At 41.3% G+C, this 15,868-nt stretch overlaps 1 protein-coding gene across 2 annotated transcripts in view; it reads right to left on the reverse strand.

Moving 5' to 3' along the window:
- The window catches only part of TTC23 (tetratricopeptide repeat domain 23), a 63,480-nt gene extending 47,946 nt beyond the window's left edge, over window positions 1-15,534 (reverse strand). The window contains exons 1-5 of one of the 2 annotated variants that reach the window (XM_029065878.2): window positions 14,973-15,533; window positions 12,155-12,354; window positions 10,429-10,552; window positions 7,225-7,378; window positions 6,919-7,044 (exon numbers count right to left, since the gene is read on the reverse strand). In XM_029065878.2, coding sequence (XP_028921711.1) covers window positions 6,919-7,044; window positions 7,225-7,378; window positions 10,429-10,552; window positions 12,155-12,334 — 584 coding nt within the window. In that variant the 5' untranslated portion in view covers window positions 12,335-12,354; window positions 14,973-15,533. Of the gene's footprint in view, window positions 1-6,918; window positions 7,045-7,224; window positions 7,379-10,428; window positions 10,553-12,154; window positions 12,355-14,972 lie in introns of both variants that reach the window. The other variant, XM_029065879.2, reaches the window with a different exon arrangement.
- Window positions 15,535-15,868: the final 334 nt, after the last annotated feature.

Raw genomic sequence — 15,868 nt, forward strand, 5'->3', positions numbered from 1 at the left:
TCTTGTATCTACCCCAGCTTTTAGTAAAGTGCTTGGCACAGAGTAAGCACTTAACAAGTCTTCTTCAAATGTCATCGAGTTGTTTCCAACCCATAGCAACTCCATGGACACAGCCTCTTCAAAACATCCCATTTTCTGTCACAAAGTCGTTCTGGTATGTGTAACCATAGAGTTTCTTAGTGAAGATGATACAGAGGTGGTTTACCATTCTCTTCTTCCATGCTTTTGATTACTTGATCATCCGCCTCTGACTCTTTCGCATGCTGCTGCTGCCCAGCACAGGTGAAACTAATTTGTTTGATGCTTCACTTAGACATTTCCATAATGGGTAGCCCTATATAGCATAGCTCTAAGCTTCATCAGCAGACACAAAAACTCCTGCCATGACAAGGCATTGATTCTTAGCAGAAACTTAACAAGAACCAATGACATAAAAGCCCTTTCTAGGTTTTAATCAATCAATAAATTATATCGAGAGCTTACAGTGCACAGAGCACTGTACTAAGAACTTGAGAAAATACAACAAACAATGTAACATACACATTCCCTGCCCACAACGAGCTTACATACTTATAGAGAGAGTAGCATTTAAAAGCATTGGGCAATGAATCTATTTAGTTGATTTATACCTCTCACCCCATCATTAAGTAAGTCCACTAGCCTCTAATGGCAGGCTGAAAAAAAGTTTATACTATTCACAACTTAATGATATATTTCATGCTCGTTGGCTAAAATTAGGAGGTTGTGAGTCTAGTATTTCTGTCACCATTCAACACACCAAGACTCAAAAATGTTGGATTCAAATGGTATAGATGAAATTTTTGCATTTGTGCCTTCTGATTTATCCAAGAACTCTGCCTAATTAACATCAACTGTTAAGATGTCCTGGGGACTTTACAGCAAACCTTTTCCTGGACTGGACGTTCAGGACTTTCAGGAGAGCAGTAGGATGATGGGAACAATGTTGAGGAGATTTAAAAAAAATTTAAAAAGGTTTTCTCTCTCTTAATCAGATATCTGTGATGTGCTGACTTTTAGGTTCCCTGGGTAGGTTTGGAAGGACAACTGGTGATAATGGATGTGACTAGAAGGGTGTTAACCCTTTCTTCATAGAATGAATCAGCTAATACTAATTTTTATGGTGTTTCTTAAGTGCTTACTATGTGCCAGGCATTGTACTAAGTCCTGAGGTAGGAAAGAGATAATAGGGTAGGACAAAATCCCTGTCCCACAGACCTAATCCCCATTTAACAGATGAGGTAACTGAGGCAGAGAGAATTCAAGTGACTTGCCCAGGATCACACAGAAGACAAATGGTGGAGCTGGGATTAGAATTCAGATCCTCTGACTCTCAGGCCCATGCTCTCTCCACCAAGACATGTTTTTTTCTCAGTAAGTGTCTAACATTAGGTTTGCCTGTACTAATTTGCTCCAGAAGAGGAATTTTCCATAGCTCTGCTCCTACGGAGATATGGTTCCCCATAAGATCATGAAATGTGCTGTACTCTTTCTCAAATTAGAATAGCAAGATTTCTCCTAGCTCCTCCTTCTTAGAACTATCAACCTACATTACAGGGATTTTATCAAGTTTAATTAGATCATAGTTGTACTATGATTAGATAATTGAGAAAGTTATTGGACAAATACAAACTAATTGATAGGCAAGATGAAGTACAGACATTCTTTGCAGCACACTCTAGCATCCAAATTTTGCAAGCCCTAAGTTAAGAGAAAGTATTTATTGACATAAAAATATCCTGAAAAACTTAAGATACCTTATATGCCCAGCCCTATATGTGAAGAGTCCACTTGGCTATGATTTAAGAGAACTCAAGAAAGACAGTCTTGGCCTCAAAGTGCCACAGCAGAGTTGCCATTTAGTCACAGTTCAGGGGACATGGATCTCAAGCAATGCAGCAGAGTGATGAATATGTGCAGTTTGGCAATACCTTGGGGAAAACTAGAAGAACTAAGCTCTTCTGAACCTCCTGAATCAAAAAATATGCAAGTCTGAATGCATACAGGAAAAGCCCATGCATTGTGAAGGAAACCTATACTGCACAATTTTATACAAATGTGGGTTATGTTTAAGCCCCTCTAAAGTAAAACACCCCTTTCCTTTGAACCTGAGTAAAAGGACTGTCCCATACCAACATTTTTGGAAGCCACATGAAATAAGAATGGAGTAGCAGGGTGTAGAGGAGTTATTTTATTAATAATAGTAATAATAATGTTGGTATTTGTTAAGCACTTACTATGTGCAGAGCACTGTTCTAAGCGCCGGGGGAGATACAGGGTAATCAGGTTGTCCCACGTGAGGCTCACAGTTAATCCCCATTTTACAGATGAGGTAACTGAGGCACAGAGAAGTGAAGAGACTTGCCCAGAGTCACACAGCTGACAAGTGGCAGACCTGGGATTCGAACCCATGACCTCTGACTCCCAAGCCCGGTTTCTTTCCACTGAGCCATGCTTATTTTGGGGAAGTCTGTACTCTATCTGACAGCTGGGGTCAAAACTTGGTGAACCCCTAAAACACAATTTAGAGCTAGCCAGAGACACACTAAAAAAAAACAACACCCCCACCCCCCCGCCAAAAAAACACCAAACCGTATTGGAGCAAAGATTTATCAGATTTCTGTCCTGGAAGAACTTCAGGACAGCAGAGAGCTGAAGAAATAAATCATCCTGAAGTCAAATAAAAATAGATTAATATCTATTTCAGATTGATATCTATTACAGCCTTTAAATACTAAACTGAAATATAGGACACAAATGTGGTGCTATAAAACATGATTGCCACTTGGATGACTAAAAAGACAGGAAATGGTTCCATTATGATTCTGAATGGGAGAAAAATGATTTTAACATGTAGAAAATGTATCCACTGAAAGTATTTGAAGTTTAATATTCTTAGAAAAGAGCAAGAAAATGTTTATTTGTCTAAACTGTATTGCCTATGGCAGCATTAGTGGTTGATAGTGATCCTGCCCCTACCCTGAAAATTCTGTAGATCTCTACAGAAAACTTGGTACAAGGAGCAGAAAAATTTTGCAGTAAATTTAGGATTGGTTTAATTTCACTTTTCTTAGCATTTATTCAATTTCATAAACTTAAAAAATCATGGTCAACCAAAACGAACAGAAAGGAAAAGCAGAGAGAATCTGTGGCAGAGGCAATATGGCCTAATGCAGGAGTCTTGGGTTCTAGCCCCAGCTCCCCGCATTTGCCTGCTGTGTGATCTTGGATAAATCACTTGACTATACTATGCCTCACTTTTCCCATCTGTAAATTAAATGCAGATAAAAGAAAATGGATCGTGTCTAGGCTGATCTACCACAGCATTTAGTGTAATGCTTGGTATATTGTAAGCACTTAGAAAATTCCACACATTACTATTATTATCATTATTATCATTGATACCTGTTTTCCTCTCCTGTTTAGATTGTAAACCCCATCTGGGTCAGAGACTTTACTTGATCTGATTACCTTGTACCTATTGAGTGCTTACTGTGTGCAGGGCACTGTCGTAATCTCTTGAGAGAGTGCCATCTAACAGTATAATAATAATAATAATAATAATGGCATTTGTTAAGCGCTTACTATTTGCAAAGCACTGTTCTAATTGCTCGGGAGTATACAAGGTGATCAGGTTGTTCCACGTTGGCTCAGAGTCTTAATCCCCATTTTACAGATGAGGTAACTGAGGTGCAGAGAAGTTAAGTGACTTGCCCAAAGTCACACAGCTGGCAAGCAGAGGAACAGGATTTGAACCCATGACCTCTGTCTCCCAAGCCCGTGCTCTTTCCACTGAGCCACGCTGCTTCTTCTATATAACAGTATAACATACTGTGTCCCACCCAGCTGATTATTTACCCCAGAGCTTGGGACATAGTAAGCCCACAGTAAGCATATCACACCAGAAGGTAGTCATTAACACTGGATAACTTTCTGCCTACGTTTCCCCCCTCTCCAACCCCAATAATGTTTGTTGCCAAATATCAAAGGCATACAGACAAAAAGAAATAAGTAATAGAATGGCTGCCCACTGGGGTCACGTGGAATGGAAGAAGCCAAATGAGAGAATGGGAGATAGAAATGGAAAAACAGGGACTAGAAGGGACGTGGAAAACTGCTGTTCATGTGCTCTGGTGAGAAAAATCCCACTGTATGTAATCACAAGGGAAATTCAGGAGCTCCACAATTAAGGAACTCTCTAGAAAATTACATAAAAAAATCAAGTTTACTGGATGAGAGGCATTACAGCCCCATCTGCTGTCAGATTTCGGGATTGTTGGTGAGGACATAAAAATAGTAGGAGATGATTCACTGTGTAGTTTCTAAATACAGATGTAACTGAATTAATCCCCAAATGGGATTACTCATCTTCCTAAAGATACAATACAGTGTCCATTTATATTCTACTGGCACAATTCAAAATCCAGTGCTTGCCCCTTAAACCACAGTATACGAAGCTGAAAGGGGAGAAATTATTGCCAAAGTTTTTTATTGATCTCAAATTTGGGATAAGTAGATATGATTGGACCGATTCCACACTTTGGTTCGAGTATGGGGTAATTTTTGATGGCAAATGAAACTCTGAAACCGATCTCAGAAGGGTCATCATGAACTCAATTCAGGGAGAGAACTAGTTTCTAAATTAATTGTGATGGTGAAGGGCACAGGAGTTGTATTCAGTAGTTGACTCTGGGATTGACCCTACAGATGCATGTATTGCTTCATTGCTGAGGATGTGGATTACAATCTATGTTCACAGTCATTCTCTTTTTTTTCTGGTATTTGTTAAGCACTTACTATATGCCAGGCACTATATTAAGCGCTGGGGTAGATACAAGCTAATTGGGTTGGACACAGTCCCTGTCCCACGTGGAGCTCACAGTCTTAATCCCCACTGTAGAGATGAGGTAGCTGAGACCTAGAGATGTGAAGTGACTTGCCCAAGGTCACAAAGCAGACAGGTGGAGGAGCTGGGATTAGAACCCAGGTCCTTCTGACTCCCAACCCGAGCTCTATCCAATAGGCCATACTGCTCACCATTCTCCCACCCTATCCTTTGAGGATGGAAGGAGAATACAAAAAAACAAGAAAGACAGAAGTATCTTTAAAGATCCTGTAGCACTCATGAAGGTAAATCTGAACAACTGAAAATGTAACTTTTTGTGTGGCATTATTAAGCACTTACTATATGTCAAACCCTGGTTCTAAGTGCTGGGGTAGATGCAGGTCAATCAGGTAGGACCCAGTCCCTGTCTTACTTGGGAATCACAGTCAAAGTAGGAAGAAGAACAGATATTGAATCCCCATTTTTCAGTTGAGGGAACTGAGGCACAGAGAAGTTAGGTGACTTACTCAATGTCACATAGCAAGCAATTGGCAGAGTTGGGATTAGAACCCATGTCCTCTGACTCCCAAGCCCATGCTCTTTCCTCTAGACCATACTGCTTCTAGCATATATGTGTGTGTTGTGTGTATGATGATGTTGGCGTTACACTACAGGCACACTCAATTCTCCCAGAATGCATGTTTACATACCACGTCTTGACTAGAATGCGATGACAGAATCTGGAAACAATCACCCCATAATGTGAGCTGGACTAGATCTAGCCAACAGGGGAGCAGAAAGAAAGAGTGGGACACATGAACAAGGTGTTGGACAAGGTGAGTATTAGGTTGCAGTTTTCCTACTGCAGGATTCTGCATAAAGCAACTCTGGGATGACAGGAGAACTGGTGTACACTGTTTAAAAAGCTTAGTGGGGATTCATTATGGAGAGAACTGAAAGTAAGCCAGAACTCCCAGAACGGCCCACCAGTAAAAAAATAACTGCCTGAGGTGTTCCTGTATGAATTATTTCAGAGTGGATTTTTTTTATTTCTCCAGTGCTGAGCCTCCTTCAGCTGCAGATCATTGAAGCAGCATGGCCTAGTGGAGAGAGCACAGGTCTGGCAGTCAGAAGGACCAGGGTTCTATTCCCAGCTCTGCCACATGAGTGCTGTGTGACCTTGGACAAGTCACTTCACTTCTCAGCACCTCAGTTACTCATCTGTGAAATGGGGTTTTAAAATTGTGATCCCTTTGTGGGACAAGGACTGCATCCAACCTGATTAGCTTGTATCTACTCCAGCGCTTAGTACAGGGCCTGGCACATAGCAAGTGTTTAACAGATAGCATAAAAAAGGCAGGCTCAGGGAGATGCAGGTATATTGGATCAGGGGTCTGAATGGGAGGCTCCTCAGAGATGTGGGGGCAGGGCTGTTCCTCACTGGTGCATAGGAGTGAACTTGGTCCCTTTTGGCCCTGGCCCTGGCCCACCTGGAGAGCTCAGCATGGTTCCGGTGGCAGAGTAGGATCAAGGGGTCCACTCCAGGGTGGAGGAAGGGGAAAGTAAGCCCAATCCGAAAAGGATCGGACAGAAAGTTCGTTGTCTCTAGACTGTAGGCTCGTTATGGGCACGGAATGTCACTGTTCATTGTTATACAGTACTTTCCAAAGTGCTTAGTACAGTATTCTCCACACAATAAGCACTCAATAAATGCGATTGAATGAATGAATAAAAGCCGGCCCTCACTCCCACTGGTCTGTATGTTTTTTTGGCTGGGCCACGGAATTTGTCAGGTTCTGGTCATTCTCACCGGGTTGCAATTTGAACTAGAGCAGCTCCCTCTACCCTCCCCCATCCTCTCAGCAGGTAACGTCCACCCAGTTACTCACTGCCACAGTTTTAAAGTCCTCACACCCTCTCCCCCGACACTTCCCAACACCCACTTGCTTTCCCAGTAAAAGGAATTTTTTTTTTTGCTTTCACCCATGATCACAGAGAAGGTGCCCACCATAGGGATGGCTGTAAGCTAAGGGGCATTATGCATCAGAAAGAATATAACCACATCGTAGACTTACTGTGCAAATGACAACTTGATTCTAGCTTGAATTTCCATCCCTTCCTCTTGCAGGACACTTTTACAATGCAACAGTTCTGCAGAAAGTCCCTCGGCTTTTGTTAAATTTTGCTCGGCGTCTTTCAATCTGAGTCATGTTCAGGATACCATCTCATTCATTGCATTCTCCTGACACCCTCATTCCCAGCATTCTGGACTTCATATCACGCTACTTGTAATACCTCAGTTCTCAACTACTCACTTGGCTACCACTATTCTGGAAATAAATTATGATTAGAGCTTACAAAGAAGTCAAAGAAAAGGATACTTCTGAAGTGAAATTAGTGCTCTTCCCAGAACATGGAAAAGGTTAACCAAGCACTTGAGAATGTCCACATTTTCTTCAGGAGAAGGCATAACTAAGTCTGTGAAGAGGATTTTCTTGGCTCTTTCTGCATGTTGCTTTGCTTGTAGTGACAGTCCTGAAAACAGAGTAAAGGAAACGGAGTCAATCTTCCTGAAATTAATGCAGAGGATTTTAAATGTGGTTGGGAAAGCATAAAGGACACAGAAAATGTGACCCCCACCTTCAAGAGCTTATAAATACAAAATCATTTACAGTTATGAGGAAGAAGAGGCTGGAAAGATGGTTATGTGAACAGGTAAGTTCTTAAATGGTGGAGTGTGTAAATGTACTGTGGATGGTTGACAAGTGCCTAAGTGGACGGGTGATGCAAGGTGCTGAGGTGCATTTTAAGAGGATGCATGTTGGAAGGATCAGGCCTGGGATGAAGAAAAATGAATCAAGAAAGGTCTCATGTGGGAGAGCAAATTTCAGAAGGGCTTTGATGATGGGGAAACTATGGTTGGGTGGATTCAAAAGAGGTAAGTGTTCCAAGAAGAAGGAAACACAAGAGGAAGGGGTCAAAGGTGGGAAAGCAGGGAATGGGGCATAATGAGGTCAGCTTTGGGAGAGATGAAGAGAGAGCTGGCATATAATGAGAGAAGACATTGAATAAGTAAGAGGAAGAGTGCTGATGCAATGATCAGGAGTTTCTACTTGATATGGAGAGAAATGGGTAACTACTGAAGGTTTTGCAGAAGAAAGGAAATGTGTGTCGAATGGATGGTGAGGGGAGAGGCTGGAGGCAGTGAGACGGCTTCATGGATTTTGTGGGGATATGAACAGTGCCTGGTTCATTCATTCATTCAATAGTATTTATTGAGCGCTTACTATGTGCAGAGCACTGTACTAAGTGATTGGAATGTACAATTTGGCAACAGATAGCGACAATCCCTGCCCAATGACGGGCTCACAGTCTAAACGGGGGAGACAGACAGCAAAGCAAAACAGAACAAAACAAAAACAAAACAACATCATCAAGATAAATAGAATCAAGGAGATATACACCTTATCAACAAAATAAATACAGTAATAAATAATATATACAAATGAGAACAGTGCTGAGAGGAAGGGAAGGGGGAAGAGCAGAGGGCGAGGGGTAGTTGGGGGAGGGGGAATAGAGAGAACAGGGGGGCTCAGTCTGGGAAGGCCTCCTGGAGAAGGTGAGCTCTCAGTAGGGCTTTGAAGAGGGGAAGAGAGTTAGTTTGGGGGATGTGATGAGAGAGCACATTCCAGGACAGCGGTAGGACATGGGCCAGGGGTCGACGGTGGGACAGGCGTGAAAGGGGGACAGTGAGGAGGTGAGCGGCAGAAGCGGAGTGTAGGGGGTGGGCAATAGAAAGAGAGGAGGAAGGTGAGGTAGGAGGGGGCAAGGTGATGGAGAGCACTGAAGCTAAGAGTGAGGAGTTTTTGTTTCATGCGGAGGTTGATAGGTAACCACTGGAGGTTTTTGAGGAGGGGAGTGACATGCCCAGAGAGTTTCTGTAGGAAGATGATCCGAGCAGCAGAATGAAGAATAGACTGAAGTGGGGAGAGACAGGAGGAAGGGAGATCCAAGAGGAGGCTGATGTAATAATCCAGTCTGGTTCAGGGTAGTGGCCACTGGGATGGAGAGGGACAAGTGGATCTCAAAAATCTTGTAGAGTGAGACCTGTGGTCTGCTGGAGAGTCTTGAAAGTTGATTGTGAGGAGTTTCTTTTGATATAGAAGCCAGTGGAGGGTTTTGAGGAGAGAAGAGATGGAGGGCAAGGATTGCTGTAGGAAGGTGATTTATGAAGCATCTTGGAGTATAAATTGGAGTAAGGAGAGGCTGGAGGCTGGGAGAACAGTGAGGTTAATGAATAGTCCAACTGTGGCAAGGACAGAACTTGTACCAGGGTGGTCACAATTTAGGTGGCAAAGAAGGGACAGGTCTGGTAGATAGTATGCAGGAAAAATCAGCAGGATTCGGCAGTAGACTGAATGTGAGAGTTGAACAATGGTGATAATTCAAGGATGACACCAAAGTTGTGAGCTTCTGGGGAGGGGAGGATGGTGGTGGTGTTAACTGAGGTGGGAAAGTTATGGGGAGGAGTGAGTGCAGGGGGAAAGATGAGGAGTTCTGTTTCAGTTATGTTGAGTTTGAGGTGCCAGTAAATGTCCAAGTGTAAATGTCCTGAGACGAGGAGAGATGAAAGATCTGGTAATAATAATAATAATTGTGATATTTATTAAGTGCTTACTGTGTGCCAGGCACCGTATTAAGAACTGGGTAGATACAAGCAAATCGGGTTGACCCAATCCCTGTCACACATGGGGCTCAAAGTCTCAATCCCCATTTTACAGATAAGGGAACTAACGCACAGGGAAGTGAAGTGACTTACCCATGGTCCCACAACAGACAAGCAGTGGAGCCGGGATTAGAACCCACAACCTTCTGACTCCCAGGCCATGCTCTATCCACTACTCCATGTCAGGGCCAGAGTGCTAGATTTGGAAGTCATCCAAATGGTAATGGGATGATATTCCAAATCCGATGGTAAGGAATTTCTGTTTGATATGGAGGTGAATGGGCAACCACTGGAGGTTCTTGAGGAGAGGGGAGACATGGACTGAAGTTTTTTTAGAAAAATGATTCCATGCAGCGGAGTGAAGTAGGGACTGGAGTGGGGAGAGACAGGAAGCAGGGAGGTCAACAAGGAGGTGGATGTGGCATCAAGACAAGACAGGATAAGTGTTTGGATCAACATGGTAGCAGTTCGGATAGAGAGGGATGGGTGGATTTTAGCAATGTTGTGAAGATGGCGCTGACAGAATGTGGTGACACCGAATATGAGGCCTTGATTAATCTCTCCTTTCACTCAGTTTTATCCCAGCTACCAGCTCAGAACTCTGCATCAGCCATGCTCTGAACAGGGCAGGTGCTCAGAATATACTACTGTCTGACAACAGTAGACTATATAAGGGCTTCAAAGTACTGAACAAGTACTGGTTTGTTTATTAATTTTACACTGGCTCTCCATTTGAATATTTGGTTGAGGGAACACACAAGAATTTGACTAAAAATCCCAGGCTCTAAAAGTTAATTAAAATAATCCAACTCACAAAGAAGAAAACAACTATATAGCCTGAAATGGATGTTTGGCTCACCTTTCAGCTGGAGGTAACCTTGAGCCAGATTAACATGTGCTTCTGCCTGTTTCCAGTGACAGTCTCCGTAACAAATTCTTGTCAAAGCTACACAACGTATAAGCTCTTCTAGGGCCTGTTTATACTGGTGGGAAAAGATACAACTCATGATCATTAGAAAAATATAAGCTAGTCCCAGAATCGGTCTGCTTTCATATATATGTGCCTAGTTCAAGAAAGACCAGGATTCTCCCCCATTAGTGTGCTTCTTTTGGCTTTTTAGATTAATTTATTACTCAGTTACCTGAAATTCACTTGTGATTGAGGTGCATTTGAATGGGGAATTTTGAGTTAACGTTCACCTTTCAAGTGTGTGAAAGCTATATTGGTAAAAGTGCTCCACAATAGGGAAGAAAAATTGTGAACAACTAAGATTAGCTTTATAAAGAGGGTAAAATTGTTTGCTCCCTGCAAATCAAAAAATGCTACAAACACCAATTCTTGGAGCCCTAATACTAGGATTTTTTTTAAATGTGGTATTTAAAAATCATAAAAAGCTGGACACCATATAAGCGGCCACTCAGAAGTTGCTATCTCTACCAGCACTTCTGGCCATGAAAATTATACAATCATTCCTATCAATCAATTATATTTATTAAGTGCTTATTATGTGCAAAACACTGTACTAAGCTTGTACAATACAGAGTACAGAGTATTGTACAGAGTACAATACAACAGAGTTGGTTGATTCGTTCCCTGTCCACAAGAAGCTTACAGTCTAGGGGTCAAGGGTTTATCAGGGCTCAGGACACGGAGACCCAAACCAATACTAATTTGGTGATCCTCCTCAGCCAGCTCCATGAAGAAGGACACTGATCCAGCCCTGGGGTCACCTCCCACTCTGACCCAGCCCCCTGCCTGTAGGAGAGCCCCCCACAGGCATCAGAGGAGGAGGAGGGGCTGATGTGAGAAAGCCAGAGGGGGACGAGGCTTGGGCTCTGGAGAAAAGGTACGGCAGACTTGGGATGTGTAGCCCAGGGAGTGCGGTGAGGATGCCAGGGCACAGAGTAAAGGGCGGGGGGCATCAGCTTTTCCCTGTACCATGGACAGAGGGCAGCAGCTCATATAATTTCTATGTGACTTTACATAATATGGCTTTATGGAATAGACTCATCAGCCAGAGCACATTCTTCACAACATATTTTGACTAGAAATTATTAGGGAATTAAGGAACATTCATCCTAAAATGGGAGCCTGTTGGGATAGAGTACACGGCAGTGGTGGAAGAAATGGTTTGAAGTAGCGTAACCTAGTGGATAGAGCACGGGCTTGGGAGTCAAAAGGATCAGGGTTCTATTTTCGGCTCTGCTATTTGTGGGCTGTGTGGCCTTGGGCAATTCATTTCACTTCTTTGTGTCTCAATTGCCTCATCCTAAAACAGGGATTAAGACTGTCAACCCCACTGTGGGCAGGGACTGTGTCTAATCCAATTTGCTTGTATCCATCCCTGCACTTAGTACAGAGCCTGGTACATAGTAAGCACTTAACAAGTACCACAATAATTATTATTATTAAATGGTTTTTGCCCATGCATGCAGTGTAGGGCACAGGGGGTAGTACAATGTAAGTTTTCCTTAACATGGAGCACGCAACCCCTGAGTTATATGAGACCCGGGTGTATACCACATGTGTCATCAAAACAGATGTTTCAGAAGAATTTAAGCATTGAAAACACAAATATTCTTACATGGTGACTATCGGAATAGAACTTTGCTCTTTCTTCACATTCCAGGAGTTTCTGCTCAGGAGGTTGTACAAATAAATTTTCAGGTGTTTCATTTTTGAGCTTCTTTCTAGTCTTTGTGCTAATTTTTGCAGCAGCATCATTTGGGTGGCTGGAAGATTGAGTTTCCTGTGTTTCTGGCATACTCCTGTAGGCATCCTCTTCTAATTGTGCAATGGAAAAATATTCAAACTCATTAAATCATAAGTAATTTAGAGGCTTTTGCATTTTCATCTGCACCATTAACACACAGATATAACGTATTAGTGTTCTTGTGGCTAGAGCATGAGGTTGGGAGTCAGAAGGACTTGGATTCTAATCTGGCTTTGCCACTTGTTGGCAGTGTGACCTTGGGCAAGTCCCTTCCTCATCTCCCACTCCCTTCTGCATCATCCTGACTGGCTCCCTTAGCTCTCCCCGCCCCAGCCCCTCAGCACTTATGTATATATCTGTAATTTTATTTATTTTTATTGATGTCTGTCTCCCCACTTCTAAACTGTGAGATTGTTGTGGGCAGGGATTGTCAATGTTTTGTTGTACTGTACTTTCCCAAGTGCGTAGTACAGTGCTCTGCACAAAGTAAGCACTTTATAAATACGATTAAATGAATGAATTAATGAATGAACTTCTTTGTGCCTCTGTTACCTCATCTTTAAAATGGAAATTAATGCTGTGAGCCGCATCATGAACTGTGTCCAACCTGACTAGCTTCATCTCCCCCAGCACTTAGAACAGTGCTTGACACATAGAAAGCGCGTAACAAATACCATCATTATTAAAAGGAATTGTTTTAATGCATGCTTTAAAATAAAACCATCAAGTCATGCAGAAAGTAGCAACCTGTTTTCTGTCTTCCTAGAGAGAACAGTTTTTTTGCAATTTTGATCTAATTTAAACTGCTTGTTAGGGATTTCCATGTGAACTTGCTCCCAAGAGGTCAAAAAGAGAGAACTCCCTGGGAACCAACTTCTAATTTATGGGTGAAATGTGGAAAGTTAGAGCAATATTTATTTTCTAAATTCTGGGTTTGAAGAAGTGAAAAGTACCTGGAATTAAGAATGGTCCTCTTGCATAAAGGCTTTTTTATCAAAGGGATCCTAGAAATATATAGTTCTCGTTTTATTTTTAGAATTCCTGACAATTTGCCACCCAAAAAGGGATAACCTATACTCTACTGTTATTGGAGAGGAGAAAACTAAGAATGGAAAGAAAAAGACCCTAGTAATTGGGTCATGGGTCTTTTTGAGCTGCACAGGACCATAACAACCTAACTATGGAACATGGAACAGATGAATACATATTAAATATAAATAGTATCACCTGACATCACCCCTTCTAGTGCACAAAAAGTTAAAAAAATGTATAATTAATAGAAATACAAAGACAGTTGACCTAATTCAAACAGCCTGTCCTTACAGAAAAGTATTTGAATTGCAAATTTATCAATATACATGACATATGATTTTTAAAGAAAATAATTTAAGAAAGTTTATAGGTGCAGTTGTAAAGATATATATTTTCAGTCATATATAGTTTATATGGTTTGCTCAAATCTGCTTCTAGATCATATGAATTCACAATCCCTAGTCCATTTGTGACACAAGTGGATAAAACACATTCAAATTTTATTATATCCCTGGGAGTTAGATAGATCCTATGCAATAACTACTGTTTCAAATTAATGCTGCTTCATACAGGAAAAAGTTACTTCTGCACATATAGAAATATGTGCTCTGATGGCACTGTCCTGTGATATTTCAACCTCTTCAGACTGGCTAAGCCTTTCTTCGAATTTCTAGAACTGTGATCTTTGGGCAGTTGATATTCACCCCAATAACAATCCCATAACATTTGGGTACATACACTTAAATTATATATTATACATTATTTACTTATATTTATGTCTATTTCCCTGTCTAGATTGTAAGCTTCTTTGGGCAGGAACTCTGTTGTAGTGTACTCACCCAAGTGCTTAGTACAGCGCTCTGCACATAGTAAGCACTCTATAAATACCATTAATTGGTTGATTCATGTTTTTATCTTAATATGCTGGTTTTACTTTTTGTTGGGGGGGGAGGGTTCTACAAAATATTTCTCCCTGGATTTTCATAGGTCACTAATCAGTACATTTTCAAAACTGGTATGTTACGACCCAAACCTGGTCATAAATACATACACACACAGATAAACTCATTTTATTGACCTCTACCAAGTACTTAGTACAGTGAGCTCTGCATAACATCAACATTAACTAGTTTTAAAATGACCATGTACGCTCACACATAATAAGCACATATAATAGGCAAAGCAGAAGAAACTGGTAATGGAAAAGGTAATAAAACTAATACAAATTTCTGAATTACACTTTTCATTTCTGTATTTGACAAATATATTTGGCATTTATTATTCTTAGAATGTGATACTAATGCTCCATACTAAAAATATCCCTTTTCATTGTTAATACTCAGAGGTGGAAGACTATGGTTGAGCCAAACCGAATGTCAGGAAATATATTATTCATCATTATTAATTTGTCTTTGTTGTCCTTTTCACTTCATTTCACTTTGCTCAAATACTGAAGATAGTTGAGCTTTGTTTCAGAGGGAATCCCAAAAGTCTTAATGAGTCCCCGGCTGCAGAGAAAAGAAACTAATACCTTTGGAAAAGCTACAGTGTTTATAAAAAACACTTGTTTATGTTTAGAAATGAATCGGAAACGAGGCCAAAAAAAAATCCAGAAATAAAGCAGTGGACTTCCGACTGAATCCCATTATCAACTTACACAGGTTCTGAGTAGCTTCTCTTTTTTCCTTTGGAAGCAGTCTCTTCAATCTAGTGCAGTTTCCGTTTTTCGAGTCATCTTAATCATTGTTTCATCGTGTTTGCATTTCTTTAAATAACTTTTGCCACACGGAACCAGACGGCCCAACGATCTTTTTCGCAAGGCCAACTTAGTACCGCAGCCACAAAACTCACAACAGAAGTGACTGATGAACGGATCGACCAATTAGGCGGAGAGAAAAGGAACCGGGGCGTCCGTTATACCAATCGATCCAATCCCTGAGAATCGAAGGCGGGAACTTTGAAAGGGAGTTGTTTGTTTTCCCAAAGATTCCCCTTAAAGCAAAATCGCGGCCTCTGGAAATGACAGGCTGCCGTTGCCTAGGGCGAAGACGAAAGTCTCCCAAGTCATAAGCTAAATTTTTCAAATTTCGGGCGAATTTTTCCCGATTTTGATTGTACCTGTTCACAAGCATAACTTAATCCCTGAGAATCGAAGGCGGGAGCTTTGAAAGGGACTTGCTTGTATTTCAAAGATTTCCCACATCAAGGCCTCTGGAAGTGACAGGTTTCCACTGCCTAGGGAAAAGACAAAAATCTCCCAAATCACGAGCTAAATCTTTTGAATTTAAGGCGAGATTTTCTGATTCTGATTGTACACCTTCACAAGCATAGCTTAATAATACCATTATTACATTATTGATACTATATAACAATAATAATAATACTATAAATTGTGGTTGACAACCGGTCCACGTGTGCCCCTGAGAATGGGAATATGAAACGTTTTCAGGGTCTGTAAAATGGATCTTTTACATTCTTCAGAGAATAAAAAGGTTAGTTTAGACTATTACTATTAAGTGCTGTCGAGTCGTTTCTGAATCATAGTGACTCCAA

Source organism: Ornithorhynchus anatinus, chromosome 5, assembly GCF_004115215.2.
Source record: "Ornithorhynchus anatinus isolate Pmale09 chromosome 5, mOrnAna1.pri.v4, whole genome shotgun sequence".
Classification (NCBI taxonomy): Eukaryota; Metazoa; Chordata; class Mammalia; order Monotremata; family Ornithorhynchidae; genus Ornithorhynchus; species Ornithorhynchus anatinus.